The sequence below is a fragment of the Siphateles boraxobius genome, unplaced genomic scaffold (genome assembly GCF_051911475.1).
Source record: "Siphateles boraxobius isolate OS27281-9 unplaced genomic scaffold, OSU_SipBor_1 204, whole genome shotgun sequence".
NCBI lineage: Eukaryota > Metazoa > Chordata > Actinopteri > Cypriniformes > Leuciscidae > Siphateles > Siphateles boraxobius.
The window spans coordinates 3,379,896-3,407,370 of NW_027508816.1; the positions used below are offsets into that span (position 1 = coordinate 3,379,896).

Genomic DNA, 27,475 nt, shown 5'->3' on the forward strand with positions numbered 1-27,475 from the left:
AATTAGCATAGCATGATTCTAGCATGTTTTTAACAAAATGCTAACATGATTAGCATGTTGTTAGCATCATACTAGCACGATTAGCATTTTGTTAGCATCATGCTAGCATGATTTGCATGTTTTTAACATGATGCTAGCATGTTTTTAGCATGATGCTAGCATGTTTTTAGCATGATGCTAACATGTTTTTAACATGATGCTAAGATGTTTTTAGCTAAATGCAAACATGATTAGCATGTTGTTAACATCATGCTAGCATGATTTGGATGTTGTTAGCATGTTTTTAACATGATGGTAGCATTTTTTAGTAAGATGTTGACATGATTAGCATGTTGCTAGCATCATGCTAGCATGTTTTTAATAAGATGCTAACATGATTAACAGATTAATGATCTGCTAACTCAACCAGAGCTGCTGAGTCCATGGCCATTTTCAAGAAACGGCTGAAGACGCATCTTTTTCGGCAACACTTGATCCAGTAATACTAAAGGCCAATTTATAATACTGCGTCGGGTGTGCGCAGTTGGTGCGGCGTAGCATACGCACAGACGTGTACCATACGCCGTACCCTGACGTGCACCTCCTCAAAAATGTAACAAGATCTGTGATTGGTCGACTTGGTAGCATCTCGTTTCCTCCTACGCATTTCCGGCGTGTTCTTCTGCACCGCCCGCCGTTTTTAAATTCAGAAGTTCAGTGAAGAAACATGGAAATGGACTGTTTAAAAATATATATGTATATTTTTTACATGCATCTCACATTATTAATTATAACATTGTAAAATATGATTCAAACCAAGACAATGACTGTTTAGATAAATTGAACTTAGCTAATTTGGAAATTGAGGTCTTTTTTAGATCTAGAAATACCAACTACATTTCCCTTGTCAAGTGATTGTTTAATATTTTTGGTTAATAAACAGCAGATTCAGCAGAACGGTGTTATGAGGTTGAAGGACGAACCCAAGAGCAGACACCAAATAACTAAAACAGGGGTTTATTGATGACAAAAACAGAAAACAAAACCCACGATGGGGCAAAACAAGACAGGATAGACAATACTTGACTAATACTCAGTAAACTAACAGCTAAGACAGGATCAAACACTTCTTTCTTGACAAGACTTTCAACAGGTAACTCACGGTTTGTTTCACACAAAGTAAGTCAAGGTATGATACAACAAACAATGAACAGGCACAACAAGGGGATTAAATAGGGAACGCTAATGACGAGGACAGGTGAATCTGACTAGACAATAATGACAAGACGAGGGAAACAAGGGGCGGAGTTACATAACGAGACAACTCAAGCACATGGCCCAAACAACAGACCATTCGCTTGTACACAAAACATGGGTCTGTCATGATCCTGCCTCATGACTAGGGGAATTCAAGGACAAGAAGGCAGAATCATGACAAACGGTTGAGCCCAGAGGACTCCGATCACGGTAATCTCATGATAGTGCATCAGTTACTCTGACACAATCTTCTCCAGGACTTTAAAAACACTGGAAGAATTATACATCTATAATTACAAGACATTTGATCATCTCCAGATTTAAAAAGAGGTGTTAACCAAAGCATTTTCCACCCATCTGGGAATTGCCCAGATTTAATGGAAATATTAATAAGATTGGTGAGAGGCTGGACCAAAACGCAACTATATTTTTTAAGAAGAGCTGTGTGTAGGTTATAAATCTCTTTTGAGAAGCTGGTGTTCTCAAAACCAGTACCACTACCAGTAGGCTAATGCTGTTTTCACCCATTCTAAGGTCATGTTTATTTCTCGTGGCGGTTTAGGCTGTTTAGATATTTTCAGATCAATGTTCCTTCGAGTCTTGATAAAAATTGTCAGGGCATGGTGCCTCTTTTTCGTTAATTTTCTAATATTAACATTCATCCATGGAGGGCTGAAAATTTTCTTTGGGATTTTTTTTTGTTTATTTCTTTGCTTTTTAATGAATTTATCCACAATACACCCAATAGTGGACATCAGCTTATCACATATTGTTGGAGCTCATCCCAGCAACAGCCTTTAGCTGTCTCAAATTCAGTCCGTTTTTCAAGTTTAAATGAATTCCAATTTAGATCTATAAACTTAGTATTTTCTTTGTCAATTTTCTTGCAATTAAAGTTATATTATGGTCAGATAGGCCAGTGACTAAATTATATGTTTTTATGAATCTGTCAGGTTTGTTTGTGGAAATTAAATCTATCAGTGTTGTTCGGATATGAGATTTTTCACTTTTTCCTGCATTGTTTGTCTAACCAATTTATTGTAAATTCTGCGAAGAGAAGCACTCGCTGTTGTGCTTAAAGACTTTAAACCGCACATCCAGGTTTTCGTATAATGTTGCAGTGCACAAAGAGGGAGGATTATATATTAGTAAAATATAAAATTGCATGTTTTGCGACAATATTACATTAATATATACATTTTCTTACTTAATAGCCTACATTATGACTTCAATACATAATAGGCTACATTTTCTGATTTGTTATTTTGTTTTCGGAATTGTTATTGTGTTTTCCAACTTGTTAATTTGGTTTTAGTCTTTACATTGCGTTTATAAGTTTTGTTTTCGGAATTGTGTTTGTTTTGCACTTCTCGGCCGCTTTTTTCGTATGCCGCGAAAAACACAAAACGCATCTAAAACGGGAAACAGCTTTGCGATTGACAACAACTAGATTTGACAAGAAATAAGAGCTATATTTTTTACAGACTGCAGAAAGCTAAAGAACAGAGAAGCAAATGGATCGCTGCAATTCACAGAAACAACTGGACTCCAGGCAGCCAAAGGTGGATTTAAAAATGACGTCATCGCGGTGTGGGCGGTGGAAAATAAGGTGAATACGATAGACCGCACCGTGATGACGTCATTTTATCCGCGCGCACCTTCGCGGTCGTGCGGACTGACGCACGACCAAGCTTCAAGCGCGCGCGCTGTCCGAGGTGCTGCAGAGCCAGACTCGAGTCACGTGACCCGGAGTATGTATACGATTATGACATATGTTTTAGTGTTCCAATATGCTCGAATAGCAAAAGAAAAAACAACCACAAGTGTTTCCACAACTTTCTAAAAGAGAAAAAAATGTATTACGGCAATTGGAATAAAGATGTTAATTTTACAGTCACTCACACAGCCGCTGTGTTAGAAACACCCTCACGGCATTGTTAAGTAGTTTTTTTTGTTGTATCATTTGTTGCATAGATAATATAATACAAGGTATAGTGTTATAAATGTACATGGATTAAAATATATATATATATATATATATATATATATAAACTTTTCAGGATTTACGATGCTGATGACCGTTAAAACCACAACGCATCATCACAGTCTGGGGAAAGGGTCCATTACCCTCACAGGTCACAGCAGTTAACTTTTCTTTTTTTTTTTCTTTTTTTTTTAGATGCACAGGTAATATAATACAAAGTATGGGGTTAAACATGTTCATACATTAGAAAATATATATATATATAAAAAAACTTTACGATTTACGATGCCGATGACCGTTAAAACCAGGTTAAAATGCGTCATCACAGTCTGAGGAAAGGGTCCACATCATCATCGAGGGCTTTATTTAGCAGACATTTTCTCCTCACAGCTTCACCTCAACAATAACTTTGTAAAACTATCGTCTTCATCGCCCGACGGGAGCCACGGCGTCCTGGGTAAACCAATTTTCTTGTCATTTGAACGATCTTTTTTGTGTATGTTGTGCATCTATTTTCAGCAAAAATCACAAATGTTTAGTCACAGAAACAGATGCGCTTGCATGTGCCACGATGAATATAGTTTCGCTTGTGTACGGAATTATCAATAGCTTTCTGTCGTGAATGGATTCGGATGAGCTCGATGAATGCTGTATGATGATGGCATACGCTTTATAACATACATTAAACATGAATATATTTGAATCTGATCTTATCTTGAGGAATATGAGTTTTGCTGCGTATGGGGCGTTTCTATCGCATCTGGATCTCCATTAATGACTAATAAACACTGCGCATCTGTATTATTATACATCTGGACATAAAAGGATGAGCTATAGCTTTATGAAGTAAGATTGTACACGCAAACATAACAAACGAAACCCTACGCCCTTATCCAGATTGTGTTATTGATTTAGGCTATAGCCTACATAAAATCGTTGAGACATAAGAATCAATCTCGATATGGACAATAATGTGGAATATCTTCTCATCCGTGATGATTTATACAGATGCTGAAATATGTAAAAGAGATTTGGCTATTTGTCACGTTTGTCTCCAGTAAATATCCGGTTAGAAAGGTTTATTTTCCTTTTTTGTATAGATACATCCATTGAATACTTGTTTACAAAACTATTCGACATCGACAGGAGCAAAAGATTTCTGTAGTGGGGCATGTTGTCACAGTGGTCACCTGGTGTTTATTGACTATAAACTTTGTAGGAAACATGAATAACCAACTTCTACAACATATCCATTAATTACATTAAATAAACAAAGTAAAGCATTTATGAATAATACCATTAATGAGACAAAAAATTGTTTACTTAATGGAATGACAACAAATCAAATCTGTGACCACTTTCTCTCATATAAATGTGACAACTTGCTTTGACCTGATAAATATTTTGTTACACTTTATTTTAAGCTGTCAGTATTTCAATGTAATTATACATTTAAGAACTGAGTAATAGTAAGTAACATACTATAGGGTCAGGATTAGGGTTGGGTTTGGTTCAGGGTTAAATGCATGTAATTAAGCATAATAGTTATTACTACAGTAACTACGTAGCATGTGTAACAATGGCACTGTAAAAATAAACCTTATATTTTTGGTAACACTTTACAATAAGGTTCCATTTGTTAACTACATTAGTTAACATGAACTAACAATAAAATATTTCTAAAGTTAATATTGGTGTTCATTTTAATGCATTATTAAAATCAAAAGACGTATCTGTTAATATTATTTAATAGACCTGCACTTTTATGAACTCAACATCAACAGCTGCATTTCTATGAACTAATGTAAACAAAGATGAGTAAATATTGTGTCAAACATATTGCTCATTGTTAGTTAATGTCCTGTCTTGAATTAATGGGACCTTATTGTAAAGTGTTACCATATTTGTATGGCAAACACTCAAGCTTTAGTGACGTCAGTGGTGTAAACAATACTAAACTCATGCGTGTCGTCAGTGTAAAGTCATCCGCCGGTTATTAGAGACTCCAGCACCTGAAATAGAGGAGTGAGATAGAGCGCTGGTTCTCAACCAGGGACTCACAATTACTTTAAATAAGACAAACCAAGCATGAAAATAAGCCAGAATAACATAAAAGCTTATTATTTGGTTATTTTGATTTGATAAGAGAGGTCTAGAATGTGTTGGTGTGTCTCAGAGAAACACTGCTGGAAGCAACTAGTTCTTCCTCAAGATCAGCGCTTCATTTGTGCCGGAACAAGCCAGATTTAGAGGATCTCTCATCTCATACACACTGAAGTCATTTATTTCAAGACATTTGTACATGTTCAGGAAAATTAAGTATAATAATGAAAATATTGTGAATAACTTGGGTAACACTTTATAATACTGTTCCTTCATTAATGAATAACTACACAGCAACAAATGAGTAACGCATTAACACTCTAGTAACTGCTATTAACTAAGAAGAAACTCTAATTAATGAATTAATTAGTAATAGTGCTTAGCTAATCAGTACCTACTATTTTATCATATTTCCCAGAGGACTATAAGAACTACTGTACACAGGTTCATAATCAGAGCCGGATTAACGCAAAGGCAAACTAGGCACGTGTCTAGGGCCCGATTGGTGGGATGGGGCCCAGACAGAGGGACAAAAATTAAAAAATTAAAAAATGTGCAAATGTCCTATCAACAATTTATTTCAATATTTATTAATTAACTAAAAATAGTGATGATGTTTATCTTAACCATAGAAATTATCATACATCATACATTACGTCACATTAACGCCAGCCCATGACTGTATATATATACACTGTAAAATCTAACATTGTTCTTACTAACTATTGTTTAGTTAACTTTAATTAATCTCCGACAATGTGTTGAACTTACTTTAAAAAAATGAGTAATCTGTACTGTTTGCATGCTATGCCTTCATTACTTAGAAACCCCTATTAAACATTACTTGACTGGTTTGAGTACCATTTTGCCAAAGCAAAAAAAAAAAAAAAAAAAAAAAAAAAAAAAAAAAAGCAGGCGGGGCAAATGGTTTTTGATGCAGGGCAATTCTTAATAGACTTTTCACTAATTTCTTCCACTTCTGCAGTCATCATTCTTCTTAGTTGCATACACTCATTTTTCTGTCTTATTTAATGTTATTGTCAATACAACTAAACATTTTGTGAGAACGTCACATAAGCTGACTTCATAAATTCACGTTGATTTCCTAAAATCAGCCTAAAATTCCTCACCATTATTGTGATTAGTGTTCCATTTGGTTGGGCACTTCGAACTTAATTTATATAATTCTGATTCTCCTCCAATTGATGCAGTGATGCAACATGAAATCACAGTTATTTGATTTCACAGGAAGTGAAGTAATATATATTATATACAGTATTTATACTTAAATTATTTCCATGTTCTTAATTAATGTATTTATGATGTATAGCATGATTATCATGTTAAATAATGATCTTTTTACATTTTAATTGCAAACACTTATGGCATTAATTTTTAATTGGGTTGATATAATCCCTCTATATACACACAGACTTCAACATTCAGCATGCAAACCACAACAATGGTAACACGTTTTTTTAAAAATTACTTTAATTAATTAGACCATTGCAATTTTATTTGCTGTCTCTTGTCAGTATAACCCCAATTATAGTTAAATAAAGCCAAAAATGGTAAAACAAAGCAATTAATTTATTCATGCCGCAATGCACTCTGGGAGTACACTTCCTCAGATCACAGATAGAATTAAGTTGACAAAACTTAATAGATTAAGTAAGAAGAACTTGATGTAATTAAGTTATGCTTACTTAAATTAAGGCAACGAGTTTACACAATTTAATTAAGTAAACTGAACTAATTAGTTTTTACGGTGTAGAGGCGCCACCACACCAGCCAGTTAAGTCCGAGGGGACGTCAGCGGCGGTCAGAGCGGGACAACAAAGCTAGCAGGCAGGTGTGTTTTGAGTAGGCTAACATTCAATATGCTTTCGGGTGCGGCAAAACGTAAAAAGACAAAAAATGAAGAGGAACAAAAAGAGACAGCGGGGGGCTTTACAGAAGTTTCTGTCGGGCAGCCGTCCGACAGCTGTGAACCTGCTCGAGTCAGCAGAGCCAGAGGCCGAGCCCGGAGACACGGTGGAAGATGCGGCGGAAGACGCTGTGGCGCCGTCAACAACAGACTGTTGTCAACAGTACACAAAGTTTGGCACAAAGTGATATTTTAAGATTAAACAGTTCTGACAAACAGTTTATGACATCCTTCCAGAACGTCTGTATATCAGAACATTGCCATAGACAGTGAATTAGAGTTCCTTTATAATTTTGGCATTTTGTACATATATCAGGAATATTGCTAGACATTTGATTGAGTTTTTCAGGTGTTCAGGTGTTTTCAGGTCCAAGACAAAACTTTTAAGCTGTGAATATTTAAAAAAAAATGTTTTGGGAATCTGGTGTTTATCACACAATTCTTGAAATGTAAGAAGTTTTACATCCATATACAAGTCTTTAATAGTCTGAATACCTTTAGTTTTCCATAGTTTAAATCCTCCATCCTTATATTTATTATTATTTATTGTTAGACAGTTTCTAAATGGTCTTGATGAATGTGAAGGGGTCATGTTTGCCTTCTTGTTCTTAATTACAACGTTTATAAATGTTGTAAGCTATTGCATTTTGCAGATAATCTTAATTAAATGTGTTGATTAAATGTAAACAGAGCAAATAAGATAAACTTATTTGCTCTGTTTACATAGTTTACTGACATTGGTTATTTTCTGGTTATTTACTGGTACTACTGCCTTAACAATGACACTCCCAATGGATAAGATGAGGATAATTTGATAGCATTTAATAGAGCCGTGTAATGACGTATAAATAATGAATATCAAAAAATAGTCTGATAGACTGTTTAATATACAACACATGACTTATTTTGGCATACAAACAACCAATTTGTAACCAAAGACTAGGCTATGTAAAATGTGAATTAACTTTTATTAGTAACTTTGGTAAGTTTCAGATTTCAATTCATAAATAACATAGATGAAGGGGGCCCCAAAAAATGCAGCCTGCCTAGTGTAGTCCATTTATTTAATCCGGCTCTGTTCATAATTAACATGAATAATGCATAATGTAGGCTATAATTAATTCCGAAGGGAAGATCACAGTAACCCACTAGTAATGACTCAAGTGTTACTACATCTTTCTAAAGGAACTACTCATTTGGATCAGTATCTAAAGTGAAAAGCATGATAAATATCTAGTAATTACTTAAATCATTGTAAGTTTTTTTTTTAAGGTTCTAGATAGTAATACCTTCCGATGCATTTGGTAACACTTGATTCATTAATAGTGGGTTACCGTGATCTTCACTTCAGAATTAATTAGACATTATGCATTATTCATGTTAATTATGAACCTGTAGTAGCCTACTACTTATAGTCCTCTATGGGAAGTATAAAAAAACAGTAGTTATTGATTAGCTAATAGTGAACTATCACATTTAACTGAGCGCTATTACTTACTAATTCATTAATTAGTGATTCTTGTTAGTTAATAGAAGTTACTAGAGTGTTAATATTGCGTTACTCATTTGTTCCTGTGTAGTTATTAATTAATGAAGGAACAGTATTATAAAGTGTTACTATAACTTGTTAAATTTAAGCTACTAAAATAATTATGAAGATGCGTAAGAAATGCAAAGGGCTTCGTGCCGTTTTGACGATGATCTATTGGATTTGACTCTTATTTGTATTTCCAAAACATGACATATATCAACTTTGTAATTTGATGCAATTTTCTGAAACTTATGCATAATAATAATGTAAGTAGAATAGTATTTTAAATGGGTTGCATTGGTTTTTCATCTTTGGTTGTTTTATGAAAAACTATATGTTCATTTTGGGATACAAAGCTTTAAACGCCTTGATGTGAATAACATCTCCACATGGATCATTCTTTTTTATTTCTCTTTTATTATACAAAAAGAAATGCACATTAACTGTAATGGAAACATTTGCAGAAGAAACTCATGAATTTATTAGGAATGTAAAATAATAATAAGGAAGTATATAACTGAATAAGTTATTCATAACTGGAATAATCTTCAGACTTTGGTTTTGAAAAGTCAGATCATCCTGAAATTCAGTATCTGATGCGTTAACGTTCCCTACTCCACTGATTATCTGGATCAATCTCAGAAGATCTCTCAGCCTGTGTGTGTTTCCTGTATAACGCCGTAACTCGCGGCTTCACTACTATAGTACGATGCAGCGTTGAAGAAATCAATAGCTAGTCACGACTGTTTCCTGAAACTATTGTCGCGAACCTGTCGTTCAACCACGTTGGTTAATGACGTCACGCAGATGATGGAGTAATAACTACTTTTAATGAATCTGTTTGAGATCGAATTAATGCTAGATGTTTTGCTATAAATTACAGAAATGGCATCTGACGACTATTTCTCTTTTTTTTAGTTATTTTGCTTTATCTCCAGATTCAATCATAGACTCGTTCTTAGAGCTCGTTCACACATGCGCACTCTTCAAAAACGGTGCTTTAAATCTCTTGACAAACTAAAAGGCGTAAATTACATTTTTATGTATTCTAAATAAGAGATATAAATTGTAATGAATGTCAGCTTGCTTAATTTTACTCAAGATCGGGATTTATTGAGTCCACATGTGATGCAAACTAGAAACTGCTTCTAACCACAGGTCGAGATCTGTCGCTCAAACACACAACTCTGAGATGATGTTTGCGAATGTTAATTGGATCGATGGTTTCGGGAAACACAGACTCGTTGAACTGATGATAACGAAAGAACTTGCGATCTGGGAAAACACACTGATTATCAGCTGAACTGTTTTATGTGTTTCTCTCCAGTGTGTCCTGTGTGGAGGGATCAGAGATGGCGTCTGTGCTTCGTCTGAAACAGGATTTAACCCACACGTTCAGACACAACACACAGTGATGGCACAATAAGGCTGATAACATGAGGACCGTAACGTGTCTCTAAACAACGTTTGGCTTCTGGAGTTTGGAGATTGTGGTCAGGATATGTCCCAGAAACAATCTTTCTAAGTCTGTGTTCACACTTGGCAGGTTTGGTTGAATTAAAGCGAACTTTGGTGCGTTTGTTCTGTTAGTGCGGTTCATTTGAATAAATGTGAACGCTGGCATCCGAACCAAACAAGCGGACCGAACCGAACCGCGTCTCCTCGCAGCAGATCCTCTTTACAGCTCTTTACCAGTTCTCAGGTGGTAACAATACCGTACGCATTTAACCCAGCACACAACATCGTTTTGGATGTTCGGCACGTTTTTTGTTTTCAGAGTTAAAAATGACAGTGTGAACGCTATGTGAACCGGACCGTTTTCTTTTTTTTAAATGAAAGGATGAGCTGGTGCGTTTTTGCTTTATGATGTATGTAAGATTGTACACGCAAACATAACAAACGAAACCCTACGCCCTTATCCATATTGTGTTATTCATTTAGGCTATACATATAATCTTTGAGACATAAGAATCGATCTTGATATGGGCAATAATGTGGAATATCTTCTCATCCGTGATGATTTATAAAGATGCTGAAATATGTAAAAGAGATTTGTCTAGTTGTCCCATTTGTCTCCAGTAAATATCAGGTTAGATTGTTTTTTCCCTCCTCTTTTTTGTATAGACACATGCATTAAATACTTATCTAGATAGACAGGAGCGGAGTACAAGCACAAGTGTGAACACACGCTAAGATATAACATGACTCCTCCAGTGTGCCGAGGCGCTCGCCTCCTCTGGATCGGGCTGGTGGTGTGTGCGCTGGACGCCGGCGCCGCTCTCAGTTTCCCGGGGTCAGACGGACAGTGGGCCTCGTTTCCCACGTGGAACGCTTGCTGTGAGAGTCACATGAGCTTCAGCGTGAAAACCAAGAGTGTGAAGGGCCTCCTGGTGTACTTTGACGACGAAGGCTTCTGCGATTTCCTCGAGCTGCACATACACACGGGGAAACTCAGACTGTGCTTTTCCATTTTCTGTGCCGAGCCGGCTTGCGTGCTTTCAGATGTTCTCATCAGCGACGACCAGTGGCATTCGGTCGCGATCAGGAGGAACTTCACCAACACCACCCTCGTCGTTGATGAGGAAATCAAGTGTGTGGAGGTGAAGTCCAAACGCCGGGATATGACCGTCTTCAGTCCCTTGTTTCTCGGCGGGATTCCTCCCGAGACGTTACAGCTGACATCGGACACTGTGAAAGAACACGCTCCCTTTATGGGCTGGATAACAGAGCTGGAAGTAAACCGTTCTGAGCCCGTCCTCGTCACCAGCGCCGGGCTCTGCGGCTCAGACTACTTGTGCTTGAATGGAGGCGTATGCAGTGTTGTGAACGACCAGCCGACATGCGACTGCTCTCACACCGGCTATCAGGGGAAGGACTGCAGTGAAGGTAAGACATCTGTGTTCAGAAACACTGAGAAAGGTGCAAATCATGTGGAAACCAAGACTAACTCATGCATTTCTGCCTGTGCTTGAGTTCAGATAACTCAAACTTTCTCTTTCTATGCTCCTAGACTCTTCTCATATTAAAGATTCACAACATCTAAACATTTTAAATCCATTTTGTCCTAATGGTTTTAATTATTTTGTATTCCAGTGTGTTTTTTTTTGTACGCTTTGTATTTTTTACTTTTATCATTATTTATTTTTCTCTTTGTATTTTTTATTTACATTCTTACAAGCTTCTACGCTGGTGAGCAAAAGTTTGGAATAGTTACGTTTTTGCAAGAGCGTCTTCTGCTTTTTATTTTATCAAAAATTGTAAAAATTGTGAAATAATATTATAATGTAAAACAGCTGATTTCTTTGTAAATATATAGTAAAGTGTAATTTATTCCTGTGATCAAAGCTGAATTTTCAGCATCATTACTCCAGTCTTCAGTGTCACATGATCCTTCAGAAATCACTATAATATGATGATTTATTGTGAATATTTCTGATCATTATCAATGTTGAAAACAGTTCAGATATTGGTGGAAATATTGATACGCTACTGTTTAAAAGTTTGGGGTAAGATTTTCAAAAAAAATTAAGTGACAGTAAAGACATTTCTTATGTTACAAAACATATATCCACAGAAAACAGTTATTTTAAATTTATTTTATTAATACCGGTAGTTAGTAATTAAGGGATGTAGAATAAGGCATTAATATGTGCTTTATAAGTACTAATAAACACCCAATATCCTAATAATAAGCATGATAATAAGCAATTTAATCAGAGCATTGCGTTAAAGTAAAAAAAGAAAGAAGAAAAAATAATTCATTATGTATTAATTATGAAATGTTTGAAGTTATTAATGTTTTGTGGTTGTATTCATTGACATACAATGAACAATACATCTTTATAACATTAATTAATTTTTGCTTTTTGTTAATTTACACATATACAATGTTTAACATTAAAAGTTTACATGGCTTTTAATTTCACATTCCAGCCATATCATAATACTTTTATTTTGTAAAGAGCCTACGAACATAGACTCCACTTCTAAGAAAACATTTTATTAGTATTAAGCTATAGAAAATATACTAGTATTTTTACATCACAGGTGAATCCATTAGATTGCATTGCTGTTTCCAACCAATCTCATCTCAAAATAATATTTCTCAGGTGGAAGAAATTACTATTTTAGTTAATAAATGTTATAAATAGGCGTTGATCATCACCTATGTATGTTAAATAATGCATCAGATAATGTTAACATATGCACTATTAAATGTTAAGAGAGTAGTGTAAATTAACATTAACAAAGATGAATCAATGCTGTAGAGACATCTTCTTAACTAATGCATAATGTAGTGTTAATGAAAACTGCCTTATTGTGAGTTTGACCTTTAATGAACATCATAAAACAGTTTAAAGTATCAGTTCCAGAATATGATTTTAATTCCCGTTCAGGCTGAGAATAGCACAGCACTGGAGAAGTGATCATGTTGTATAACAGTGAAGTCTAACTGGTTTACATTACATATAACAGTTGTGATTCAAAAAGATGCTTAGCTTAGTTGTTTTTTTAGATGAGTACTGTGTGTCAATACATGCAAGTTTTATCCTCTTCTGTATTTTTCTGGGAATGCAGTCATATGATTATTACACTTACATCTGCCTGCCATTCGAGATGGCTTTGCAAGCATTTTATTACAGAAAAGTATTCATCATGAAATATTAGATGAAAACATTCATTACATTTCAGTGGCTAGTAGTTGCCTATAAGTTGAGCAGCGTAAAATACATTGTCTTAAAAGAAGAAATTGGATGAAAAAAGGATGAAGAAAAAAAAATACTCAAGTGTAACTACTTTAAACAATAAAAAAGGGAAAGGGCAATTCTCCAGGGGGAAGCCTCAGCACTCCCTGCCCAACACCAGATGAATATATGGGGCGTTTCTCAATCCCAGGTACACAAAGATCGGCTCGTAAAATGTACATTTTAGGCAACAATAAAACTAAATATGTTATAAAAAACCACTCTGCCTGTTTTCGTTTTCATTTAAAAACTCTTAGGGTGCTTTCACACCTGCCTCATTTAGTTGGGTTGAATCGCACTAGAGTTCGTTTTCCCCCTTGGTGCGGTTCGTTTGCGCAGGTGTGAAAGCAGCAATCGCACTCGGGTGCGCACCAAAAGCGGACCAAATAAGTGGGTACACTTTCAAGCGAACTCTGGAGCAGTTCGTTTGTGGTGAGAACGTGATCCGACCTCGAACAGACCCAAATGCCAAAGAACTGCGCATTTTTGGACTAAACCAGCCGCCGTAGTCAAAAAAATTATTATTTAGCCATGACTGACTTACCGCGTTCCCTTTCAGTCGAGAACGTCAGACGTAGTCGACGGTCGACTGAATTGGGAGATCGCTAGAGAGCCTGTCTTCTTCGAGTACTATTGAACGAGCCAATGTAATTGGCGTGCGTGATTCGCATCACACACTCCGCCCCCGCGGCGCGGGTATAAATACGGAAGTGGATGCACGCACTAGTTGCCTTTCGCTTCGGAGCCGATCGTTTGATGTCTCTGAGAGTGCTGTTGTCTACAACGAGCGAGTGTGTCGGTGTTCTTCAGGAAGACTCTCCCAGTGCTGGTGTTCTACAGCGCGAGTGCAGCGGTGATCGCGAGCTTTGAGCTCTCAACTGCTGTTTTAACAGCAACAAATTTCTAAATGTTTGTGTGTGTTGATGGCTGGTTAGAGGGCGGAAAAGTGAGTGCTTCACTGTTTCAGTTCTCTGTTCAGTGTTGCCGCGGTCATTCCCCTGTGTGCTCCGGCACTGGTGACGGTCCTATTTTCTGAAAGAGCAACACGGGTGCGTTTGCGTCTTTTTCAAGATGTCATTCCGCCCGTGCGTTTCTGGGTGCGTTCGTTCCCTGTCTCTCTCTGATGGTCACAACTGTTGTGTCACGTGTTTGGACTTACAGCACGCTGAGACAGCTTTTGTGGACAGCTCATGTTTTCACTGTGGGAACATGACTGTCGCAGTGTTGAGGGCGAGACTCGCCTTCGTTCGCGGAGAGCGAGTCCCCATTACCATGCCCCACCCTCGGGTGCTGTGTGGGATGGGTGACCGGAGGATAGTGTTGGATGTCCCGCCCGGTAACCATTCCCTGTGGGCTCCTCACTCCTCCCTTCCACTGCAACCACTGGAGCCTCCTGTGTTGTCTGCTGGTCCATCTGTAATGGGTGGGCCAGCGGTTTCACTCGGGGCTCCCCTGGAGGACAGGACGCCGATTGCAGCATCGGAGGGTGAGCTGACTTCTAGAGATGATGACTCGGCTGCATTGTCTCCCTCCGGGAGTTCAATGTTGCCCGAGCCGGATCCAGAATTATCAGCTATGCTGAAACGGGCCGCCGAGGCTGCCGGGCTCGAGTGGAACCTCCACCGTGTCCCGTTCAGTCTCGGTTGGAATCTGGAGTTTGGTATCTTGGGGCGGGCCGCGCTGGTTCTCAGCTCGCCGCCCCAGTGCCTTTCTTTCCCGAAATGCATGGAGAGCTTATCAGGTGGTGAACAGCATCTTTCTCTGCCAGAAACTGCCTGAATAGCTTTTCCCCCTCATTACCCTTGATGGAGGAACGGTGAAGGGTTGCGAGGTGTCCCTCCATTGGAGCGGTCTGTCGACACAGGGGCACCTGTGTCCGGCGGCCGCTGCCTTTTGGGGGGATCCTCGTCTCCCCCCTAAGGCCTGTGAGTTTCGTCCGTTCCGACGGGCAGAGCTTACAAAGCCTGTGGGCAAGCCCCTTCCTCTTGCGTGCCATGGCGTTGCTGCAGGCTAGGGCACCCATGGCATGCACGAGGGTAATCCAGACCGTGCGCTCATAGGTGAGCACCGCACTGCATCCGACCTCACCCTCCGGGGTACGGGTGTCGTAGCGTGCGTGATCGGTCTGGCGATGTCCACCTTGGTGGTCCAGTAGCGCCTTCGTTGGCTCAGCCTGGTTGGTATGGCGGATGCGGACAAGGTTCGGTTCCTGGTCTCCCCAATTTCCCAGGTTGGGCTGGTCGGCGACGCGGTGGAGAGCTGCATCAAACAGTTCTCTGCCACTCAAGCGCAGGCGGAGGTCATCCGGCACATCCTGCCCCGGTGGCCAGCTGCTGCCTCCACCCGCCGCCGGTGGCAGCTCCTCCGCCTGCTCGTCGCCGTGGGCGTTCTCCGGCCGCCGCTCCTGCTGGCCCTCCGCAGCAGCCTCTACCCAGGCCTCAGCAGGGAGCCGGCCGCAGTAGAGACGCCCAGCCCGCTCCAGGCGCTGCCAAGCCAGGTGGCAAGCGACAGCGAAAGCATTCCGGAGCGGGCCGCCCAGGAATGGATGAGATGCTCTTGGAGTGGCACGATCACTCCCTCCCCCCGGGTGAGGGCCGGGTGGAGCCTTTGTTTGTGTGTGTGTCTGTTCCGCCGCTGGCTCCCTAAAAAAAAAAAAAAAAAAAAAAAAAAAGCGGAGCAAGCGGTACCCACACTTCAAAGAGAGAGCAATTTCATCTGTTCCTGGGTCCCAAGAGGGCCAGTCTGGCGGGTGTGACCCTGTATAGCCTTACACCCCTCAGCTCCCCCTTGGTCGCCAGCAGGCAGCTTGGTGCGTTCGAGTACCCGGTCATCCGCCTTCTCATGCGCCTTCTGCCGCTTGTGGTGACAGGTAAGTGTTGCACAGCACACTAACACCACTCTCTCTACTTTGCTGCCCCACCTCAGGCTCGGCTACCCCGCTCAAGTCAGTGATAGTCATCACATTAGGTGTTGAGCAGACGTGCTCCTGAAAATTCAGTGATATTCATCACACCGAGTGTTGAGCAGTGCTCCTGACTTGTGCGTGCTTATCTTATCCTGCTGGCGAAGGATTTGATATAGCCGCTCCTCCAGCCGGTACGAAGGCCAGTTGTAAACTCGTTCTTCGTGCTACTAGGGGGTGGGTCGTGACCATCTTGGCCCAAGATTGGTCTGCAGCTTTGACCTGAAAGACAGGTGCTTCAGATCTCTACCTCCCGCACCGCAGGCCATCCTGTGTGGTGCGTCTAAGGGTGGAGTATCAGTGCAGTGTCCTTCCCCTCGAGTGCTCCAGAGCCCGTTGGGTCTTCAGGTCAACTGGAAGAGAGTAATCTCGCCCACGGGCTGAGTATCTCTTTTCTAGTTTTGGAGAGGTACTCGGTCCAACATGTCTCTCCAATGAGATTGTGTTCAGCTGGTGTTGAAGTGAGAAAGGGTCCCACTGAAAGAACTTTCAGAGGCTCCTGGGGTATATGGTAGTCGCAGCCTTTGGCTCCCTCCATATGTGACCGCTTCAGCGCTAGCTTCACGATCGAGTCCCGAGGTGACCGTGGCAGAGCAGCTCACCCTGTGTGACTATAGTTCATCCCGGTCTGCTGCCAAACCCTCTTCAACAGAGGGGCCATGTACAAAGGGCGTGTTTTAACGGGGGCCTGGGCGACCCCTGACTACACGGGCATTCGTGCCTCGAGTTGTTAGACATTGCGACCGTTGCGCAAGCTTCCCCTGCATGTCACAAACTCACCCGTCACCTCCTCCTTGGAGTCAGACGCTTCTGAGGGCGCCTTGTTCCACTCCTCCCGCTTACTCAATCGTGCCGCCATCGAGCCTCACGACAGTGATAGCCTGGGCAAGTGGAGACTCCATCCCCTGGGTCCGGCTGGGTCATGACCATTCCGGGGCCGCTCAGTTGCCCCCCCCGGTTTTATTTTTCCGCCAGTGTTTGGGTAAACCGAGCGGACTACCCTTGGACAAACACTGGGACTCAGCTGCCCCAGGGGCCCGCAGAAATGCGTTTAACCCCAGTGAGCCTTCTAAAAGTGACTGCGACTCATGGTCGCCTTGCGCCTGCAAGTCAGTGAAATCATCACTCTTCATGTTGAGCAGAATTGCTCCTGAAACTCAGTGAAGTTCATCGCACTCAGGTGTTGAGCAGCAATGCTCCTGTAGCTCAGTGAGTCCATCACAGGTAGCTCAGTGAATTCATCACACGCAGTGCTGAGCAGAAATGCTCCTGGTGCTCAGTGAAGTTCCTCGCACTCAAGTGTTGAGCAGAAATGCTCCTGAAGCTCAGTGAGTTTATCACACTCAGGTGTTGAGCAGTAATGCTCCTGAAGCTCAGTGAACTTGTCACACTCAAGTGCTGAGCAGAAATGCTCCTGTCGTTCAGTGAAATTCTTCGCACTCAAGTGTTGAGCAGAAATGCTCCTGAAACTCAGTGAGTTTATCACACTCAGGTGTTGAGCAGGAATGCTCCTGAAGTTCAGTGAACTTGTCACACTCAAGTGCTGAGCAGAAATGCTCCTGTCGCTCAGTGAGGTTCTTCGTACTCAAGTGTTGAGCAGAAATGCTCCTGAAGCTCGGTGAGTTTATCACACTCAGGTGTTGAGCAGGAATGCTCCTGAAGCTCAGTGAACTTGTCACACCCAAGTGCTGAGCAGAAAATGCTCCTGAAGCCCAGTGAACTTCACATGTTGTGTTGAGCAATGCTCCTGTCTTTTGCGCCCGTCGCTTGCACCTACGTGCCAAGTCAGGAGAGGAACAGGTCTTCATAGTTGCCCCTTATTGGCCCAACTAGACCTGGTTCCCTTCAACAGCCTTCCTGACTTCCCCTGAGAACTCTTTCGGGGACGGGGCACGATGGCACACGCGTTCTTCCCCCGGAGATTCCGGGTGGTCTTACATCTGAACGCGGAGGTTCAGGTGGCTATCACAAGAACATGTGATAGTTACCATCACTTCTGCGAGCACCCCCTAGAATTGGGTAGCGTGCTTACGCCTTTAGAAGTGGAACCTAGTCGTTGAGTGCGTCTTCTCTCCAGAGGAGATCCTGAAAGCTTTCGATCACTTCAGTGCTCTCTTTCCTGCAAAATGGGTTGCAGTAGGCTGTTTTCCTTCACCCTCAAAATGATGTTGCCTCGGTGTTTAAACGACGCTCATCGTGTTGCAGAAGTATGCAGAAGCATGTTCTGATCGTCAGGTTCCTGAGGAGCAAGGTCTTGTAAATCCTTGTGTCCCTCTTTATCCTCTTGGGCCTTGTCCCTGGTGCGACTGCACTGCAGAGACCGCCCCTGAGCCACTGCAGGCAGTGAGTTAAAAATTCTGTTATATCAGTTCTCCTGCTCGCGTGGTCTCTACTAGAGGGTAGGGACTTGCTCGCTTTCGGTCAACGTATTGTGCCTGGAGTCTGGGCCGGCTAACTCTCACAAGCTGAGACCCCGGCTCGGATTGTGCCCAAGGTTCCTACCTCTCCCGTAATAGGAGCAGGTGGTGAGCCTGCAAGCGCTGCCCTGGAGGAGGCAGATCCAGCCCTGGCTTCTCTGTCCGTTCGCTTGGATGTGTACAGAATGCAAGTCATAGACCTCAGACCAGCTCTTCAAGTATCTGTTGGAATTCAGCAGAGAGGGAAGGCTGTTTCCATGCGAAGTTGCACTTAGTGCTTGCCTTCATTTCGGCAAAGATCCGAGATGCAACATGTCCACTTAGGTGTTGAGCTCCTCTATGATGAGTGTAAAGTGCTCCGCCTGGGCGTTGACGATATACTTTGCTAAACAGTTTCTAGAGTTGGGGGCTGGACGACACCTAGTTGAACCGCTGCCTCACGTGGGCTCCCTTCTCATGAAGCCAGTTTCACCGTGAGCCCGGTTCAAGTGTCGGCTTGCTGCGCCATTCCCCTCCTATGGACTGGATACGTGCGCCTTTTTACTCCAGTTGAGTTCCCTTAAAATTGAACCCTGTTGAGTTCCTCCACACCCCTCCGACGTTGGACGTGCGGAACGTCTGGTGTTAGGCCTACCACTCGTAAGCAGTGTGGAACCTGTGTTAGGCTGGGTCCATATGTTGCGGTCCCTTCGGTGACCCCATATGTGTATTCTTCCACGATACGGCTCCCTGCGGTGAGCCCGTGTCTTCCCTCGGCAGAGTCTCTCTGCCGTCACTGTCCGGTGTGTCTCCCCCCGTCTTAGGCTGGAGCCACCCCAGTGACATTCCATATGTTAGACTGCCCGGTTTCCACCCAGTTCATATGTGTATTCTCCACATTACTTCCCTCTGGGTTGGATGTGGCTTCCGCAGCGTCCCTTCCTTCCAACGTACGGGGAACGCTTTCCCAGTGGTCCTGTGGGAACAGCAGTGACTTCCCTGGCCTAAGCCCTGTCCTTCCCCGCCTTAAGTTTGCGGGGGCATCAGGAGGCTTTGGTTTAGGCACTGGAAGGTGGCAGCGTTAGTGGCGTGTTCAATGGGTGATCCCAATTCAGTCGACCGTCGACTACGTCTGACGTTCTCGACTGAAAGGGAACGTCCTGGTTGCGTATGCAACCCACCGTTCCCTGAAGGAGGGAACGGAGGACGTAGTCCCCTTGCCACTACCGCTGGACCACCGCTGACCCCGGGTTACTCTCGGCTCCTCAGCGAAAAGCAACTAGTGCGTGCATCCACTTCCGTATTTATACCCGCGCCGCGGGGGCGGAGTGTGTGATGCGAATCACGCACGCCAATTACATTGGCTCGTTCAATAGTACTCGAAGAAGACAGGCTCTCTAGCGATCTCCCAATTCAGTCGACCGTCGACTACGTCCTCCGTTCCCTCCTTCAGGGAACGGTGGGTTGCATACGCAACCAGGACGTTCTGCACTCTCACTAAAATATAATCATAAACACTGAAGTTGTCCGCACTGCACAGAGAATTTCTTATTTATATCGTGTCTAGACTTTGTTGTTTATGGGGGGATTTGCGAAAGGATAAAGCTCCTGCTGATTCTGAACATAAATTGTGAGCGAATTCTCCGCATGTCTGCCGGATTTTCCTCTTTGTTAACTTCCGGGAGTTCTGTTGGAATTTTCCCGCACCTTAATTCTGACCAATCGAAGTGCAGTTGTGGAAATATGTTCAAGACACATCTGGCCAACGAGTGATGTGGATGTTGTCAAGTGACTGCATTTTGGTTTGTTTCATCAACTTATCAACTGATTCAGACCAGAGCAATCAGTGTGGTGTGAAAAGGAACCAAGACGCCTGAAAATGATACAAAGTATAATTTTCGCCCTTAGTCCGGACCAAATGAACCAAACTACAGGTGTGAAAGCACCCTTAAACATATTAATAGCCACACAAATGTGGTTCTGGCAGGACTTACAGTGATTATTTTCACTGCTGCATGTATATTTATAACAGAACATAATTTAAACCACAACCCTGCCTCTTTTACATTTTAAGAATATAAAACATATTAATATGTATTTCAGGCGAACACGCCGACTTTTTGGGACTTTAGCATATTCACCGTATCCCCCAGATTTAGATAAGTCCATAGATACCCTTTTCATCACCGTGCGTCCGTAACTCTGTCTGACGCACCCACCGCTAACCTAGCTTAGCACAGAGACTGGAAGTAAATGGCTCTAGCTAGCATACTGCTCCCAATAAGTGGCAAAATAACGCCAACATTTTCCTATTTATATGTTGTGATTTGTATAGTCACAGTGTGTACAAATAACAAGGTCATATGAGACACAGACATCTTTTAACTGTATACATACTGGGAACTATATTCTCAGAAGGCGAAGCACTGCTACTTGGGCGTAGTGATTAGCGCAACACTCTGAGCGAACTCTTTGCTCCTCACCGCGGGGCTTCTCAGGTGCTGCGAGCAAATCTCTCCGCCCAAGTAGCAGTGCTTCGCCTTCTGAGAATATAGTTCCCAGTATGTATACGGTTAAAAGATATAAACATATTATACAACATATAAATTGGAAAATGTTGGCGTTATTTTGTCACTTATTGGGAGCAGTATGCTAGCTGGAGCCATTTACTTCCAGTCTTTGTGCTAAGCTAGGCTGGCGGTGGTTGCGTCAGACAGAGTTACGGGACGCACGGAGATGAAAACGGTATGGACTTATCTAACTCTGGGGGATACGATGAATAAGCTAAAGTCCCAAAAAGTCGGCGTGTTCCTTTAATAAAATGAACTGCCTTAAACATTGTTGTATTGATTAAATAAATAAAAGCCTCAACTCTGGTGCTCAAGTGTCACTGTCCTGGAGATTTTAGCTACAAAACTAATCAAACACACCCAAACAAGCTAATCAAGGTCTTCAGGATCACTGGAAAGATACAGGCAGGTGAATTATATCTGGGCTTAATCTAAACTTGTAATATTTTAGGGGAAATTCTTGGCAGTGCGCTCCTGCTCTCTCTTTCTCTCCCCCAGAAACGCGCGCGCATATCCAGAGAGAACAGTGAATCCGCTAATATACAGTAGCCTAGCCTAGTTGTAAAATCAAAGTTAAGAGGCTAGGTTTAAATTTTTCAGTTTTTTTTTATCCGTCAGTTTATTTAAACTGTTTTAAATTAATATTGTTTAAGACGTTTAGTAGCTTGCCTATGTCATTTGTAATGGAAGCCTGTTTCCGCCACTGAATACAAAAAAGAAAAGAAAAGGTAATTGTGACATTAAAGTCAGAATTGTGAGATTAAAAAGTCACAATTAGCCTACCTTTTTTATAGTTTTATATGGCGGACACAGGCTTTCATTGTCTTTGATAGGCGGCATAGGCCTACATGAGTAAAAATGGCTACCATGAGTCACTTTGAGAACGTTTCAGCATTTAATTTGATACAAAAATAGGGGCGGTTCTAGGGTCAGTGGATATTCGGGGCTTTAGCCCAAACTAAAATTGGGTATTTTTATTTAAATTAATGAATTGATTATAAAAGTGATTTAAGGGAATAAAGAAAAAGAAAGTTTTATTGTATTAGTGAAATAATTACAGTTGTAAAATATTAAATCTTTATCTACTTACATTTTACCAGGCGTTCGTTCACTGTTAACATCCTTTTGTGAACGATAAGCCCCGCATTCTTTAATCATTTTGACATCGATGAGCTAACGTTAGACCGCTGAACTTTTTGTCATCCAACAAACAGAGCGGTGCGTAATGAGTAGCATTAGAGCAGAGCCGCATCAAGAATATCAAATACATTGCAGTGAATCTCTTATTTGCATCTTAAGTTTATTGCCAATAATAATGACAGGTTTGCGAAAAGTGTAGAACTCGGTGAGCTCGCGCAAAACACATCTTCAGACTCGTTTAAACGCCTCTGATTGGCCGATGGATTCAACAGACATGTCTGTGATTGGCTACAATGCTCAACGCTGCAAAAGCACGGTGCAAGTACCTTTAATGCAAAGGGAAAAATATAAATAAAACTGTAATATGCACTTTTCATGATTAGGTAATCACGGCTGCTGTAATCTTATTCACATTTGTTTTTCTGATTAATTGTTTGCTCTATGAGAAAGACAAGGTAGCAAAATCTTTTATTCACTACAACCCACCAAAATAAAAGTTTGGTTTAACTTAATTACTAGGATGTGTTCTGCAACAGTGTTAATTCTGTTATGATTTGTTGATTGTTCTGCCATTGATGCAAGGTGCAATTAGTTCATTAATTTAAAGCTGATGCACATAAAGTCACATTACATCATTTAAATGTTATTTTAAATGGATGGTTCACCCAAAAAAATGAAAAGTGTGTCATCATTTGCTCACCCTCAAGTTGTTCCAAACGTGAATGAGTTTCTTTCTCCTGCTGAACACAAAAGAAGATATTTTGAAGAATGTGGGTAACCAAACAGTTTCTGGTACTTTAAAAAAAACAAACATATGGAAGTCAATGGGGTCCATCAACTGTTTGGTTACTGACATTCTTCAAAATATATTCTTTTGTGTTCAGCAGGAGAAAGAAACTCATTCCGGTTTGGAAAAACTTGAGGGTGAGTAAATGATGACAGAAATTTAAATTTTGGGTGAACTATTATTTTAATGTAAAATATTAATGTTTTAATTTTAATCTGGGGAATTTTAATGTTTGGTTTTATTAGAAAAAGCCTGTGCTTGCTGTCTTGCTGTTGATTTTAAGAAAGCTTTTAAGATAAATTACTTAGTGTAAATGCTATTAAGTCCAAAAGCAATTTGAATACAATACCCAATGTTTACAAGTATATAAGTGGTATTAACATGATTTAAACTGACATGTGTTTCTGTTCTATAAAACAGGTCTTAAGTTTTTAGGGTGAAAAAGATTACAATGCAATTCATTCCAATGGCATTTAAGAGTACAAATAGTTTTAAGCATATTAATCACAGACAGTTATTGTTATGAGGGGGTCCTTGGAAATTTTTCTCCGCTCTAAGGGGTCCCTGGTCCCAAAAAGTTTGAGAACCCCTGGTTTATATGACACTGTTTCCAAAATGTAATGCTTGATTTATTTTTCTTAAATCCATAATCACAGACGTAATTCTACCTCCAGTTAAATCTCCAGTTGGCTTGTAATACACTACTAACACTGCATTATTTTGATGTGTTCATTTTGTGCTACGTAACCACTTAGTAGTTATTTTAATTGATCAGGGAGTAAGTATAAAATATTCAGTAATTACTAGTTGTATAATAGTGAAGTATTCCATTCATCAATTTGCCATTATCTACAAACTAGTTCATTACTCTTAATTATTAGTTACTACTGGTGACTGAGGAGTAAATGCGTAATGTTCCTTATTATGTATAACTATGGATCAATATCTTTTGAAATATATAGCTATCCAGTAATATAATTTATAATTATATAAATGATGTTTTTTTTCCTCAATGAATGAGTTACAGGGTTGTATTAACCTTTATACAAAAATACCTGAAATGCCATGACATTTTGTTCATTTGCAAGAACCGTCCAAATGAACTGATTCACTTAAATTAATCAGATTTTCCAGCTCTAAATGAAAATAGAAAGCCAGGAATCTCTTTGTTTACATCATGTAATATAATACATGCAACACAAATGTGACAATAAAACAGTTTTGATGTGCCTACCATTATAGCATTGCAGAAGCAAACCAAGCGATCGACAACATTTCCTGTCTCATGTCAGATTTACATGGAAAATAACATTTTTTTTTGCTTGTTGCCTTATCACGTCACAACATGGCGTTATATATAACAGTATTTTTTCTTCAAAGCATTTGGTTCAAGCTCATATGAAATAATACTGGGATTATGTGTGCTTTTCATGTTGTGAACATCTGAGGTGTTATTTTACTTAACACATTATAAAGTTAGATCAATTGCTACATCTTTCACCATAAATAAGTGAGCTGATGAATTGAACCGCTTGTCTGTTTATCACACTGCTGTATCTAGTATATATATATATATATATATATATATATATATATATATATATATGCTGTACATATATATATATAAAGCTCAGAATGCTGCTTATTATTTGAAATTCAAACTTTCCATTAAATGATTTAAAAAGCTTTTTTCATTACTTTGATCAGGCGGAAGGATTACAGGATTTGGGCCTTTGTCTCCATCTCTCACACAAATCACTTTGCTAAAATAATTACTCTGATGCACTGCTCTGTGCTGTAATTCTAGATATCAAACATCACATAATGGACAACTTTTACTCAACATCTACCTTTCTGATTAATTTTATGCATCAATGATTTATATTTTTAATCTTTTACTCTATGCTGCGGAAATGTTATTTGATATGTTGTTATTCATTTAAATGAATTTAGTTCAGGGCAACTGTACTGGCACAGCTATTTCTGCATCATAGCAGAGTACATTTTCGATTTCAAAAAACAGTGTAATAATTTATTGATAATAAATCATTATTCTTCCACCAAACAATGTAGTTTAGCAACATTTGGAAGAATTAACTCCAGCATCCCTTTGGAGGATCCTACAGATAGGATGGATGGATGGATGGATTGATTGATTGATTGATTGATTGATTGATTGATTGATTGATTGATTGATTGATTGATTGATTGATTGATTGATTGATTGATGGATGGATGGATGGATGGATGGATGGATGGATGGATGGTTGGATGGATGGATGGATGGGTGGATGGATGGATTGATGGATGGATGGATAGATGGATGGATGGATATGCATTGCCATGAATTGCAATAGAAGTCTTAAATACACAAATACCTGAACTTCCATGCAGTTCATGGAGAAATGTTTGGTCTGATTCTTATAGTCAATAGCTATATTTCCATCCACCTTTTTTTATGTACATTTTAGGGATATCGCATAAAATAAACTGGATGAAAATGCGCATAATATTCTAAAAATGCGCATAAAAACGCTTTCACTCAATTCAGTTGGATAAACGTTTTATCCAATAAGAAAACATGCGCATAAACTATGATGGAAACATATTTACCGAATAGTCAGGGTCTGAAATTAACGCCCGCCAAGCGCCAAATGCGGGTAGATTTTCCGCTTGGCGAGTAAATCTCAAAAGGCTATCCGCCACACTGGTGGGTGAATTTTCATACCAAAATAATAATGTAATAATGTTTATTACAATTGCATTTTGTAATGTTATAAAATATCTGGCATGATGGCTCTTAGGGATGGGGGTGGGGGGATTTGGAATTGCATAACTCCTGGCTCTCACAAAATTTCCCCACATTTTTGTGAGGGGCACCCCAACTAAATTTTTTCTTTAACCCTCTCAGTTTGCTCCTGGCCAAATGCTTTGCTGACTCTGCTCTTGTTTTCCTTTAAGGACTGGCACACCTCATGATGGGCGACCAAGGTAGGGCCTATTGTTTCTTTTCCACATTTGTCTACCTTAGTCCTGTCCTGTCTTTTCCCCTCAGTACCTTCAGCTACTTAATTAATTAATTGTAGGGGTGGTCACAGGAGTTCTATATGATTTGGTCATAAAGATGTTGACAGACTGTTGTTGTGCGCCAGTAGCAAACATGAGTTTCAATTTAGATGAACAAAAATACGCAAATAATCATTAGCTGAAACAGGCATGTTTCTTTTCAATAAGGTGCAAATATCTTTTGAGGTTGGAATATTCATAGAAATAGCAGTACACTATAGAGTGCAACAGTAAAACGCCATTCATGTTCTCCTTAGGGAAATTGATTTTTAACTAAAACTTGTTTAAAGACAGCCATACTGTGAGCTATGAGGATGTTAATCAATAGTATGTGCTTGTATTGAAGCTATAAGCCTGCATTATTTCAAATTAGTTTTAAAATAATTGTTTAACAGTGGAATTCGTTATGAAAAACTACATTGCCCTTGATGCTGTACTGAAAATTCTAGCAATTAACTAGGTTCACACTGTCAGTTTTTAGGAATGACAACCACATTTACTGACAGGTGTGAGTCTCAATGTCCCATTCACACAGCAACTTACAGTAGCGTCTCGAATACTGTCTGTATGAACATGCAATGGGAGTCAAGCTCGTATTTGTAATATTTGTGTTTAGTTCTGTTTAGTTTCAATGTATTTAAGTTTGTTTTTCCATGTTTCTGTTTGCCTGTGTTTCTAGTTAGTCTCCATAGTTGTTAATTTAATTTATGCACCTGTTCTGTGACACGTTGATTACTCACTCATGTATTTTAGCCCTCAGTTCCCATTCAGTCAGTCACGTTCGACGTTACATCAGACTGACGTCATTGGTTGCTCGCCTGGGAGCCCAATCACCTCCAAAGTGGTAACAGAACGAACCAATGAATATTGTCCAGTGAGATTTGCATGCCAAGTCACACCCACCAGGACATACAGGTATAAATAGGACTGGCATTACTCACTTCATTCATATTTTGCTTCAGAGCCGAGCGGTTGTGACAGCGAACGCTCATTCCATTCACCTTCTAAAGAAGAGTTAATTTCTAGAA

At 40.3% G+C, this 27,475-nt stretch overlaps 1 protein-coding gene across 1 annotated transcript in view; it reads left to right on the forward strand.

Moving 5' to 3' along the window:
* The first annotated feature begins 3,544 nt into the window (after positions 1-3,544).
* The window catches only part of nrxn1b (neurexin 1b), a 181,610-nt gene continuing 157,679 nt past the window's right edge, over positions 3,545-27,475 (forward strand). Inside the window, exons 1-3 of the mRNA XM_077237629.1 lie at positions 3,545-3,677; positions 10,109-11,667; positions 26,343-26,372. Of these exons, the coding sequence (XP_077093744.1) occupies positions 10,983-11,667; positions 26,343-26,372 (715 nt within the window). The 5' untranslated portion in view covers positions 3,545-3,677; positions 10,109-10,982. The remainder of the gene's footprint in view (positions 3,678-10,108; positions 11,668-26,342; positions 26,373-27,475) is intronic.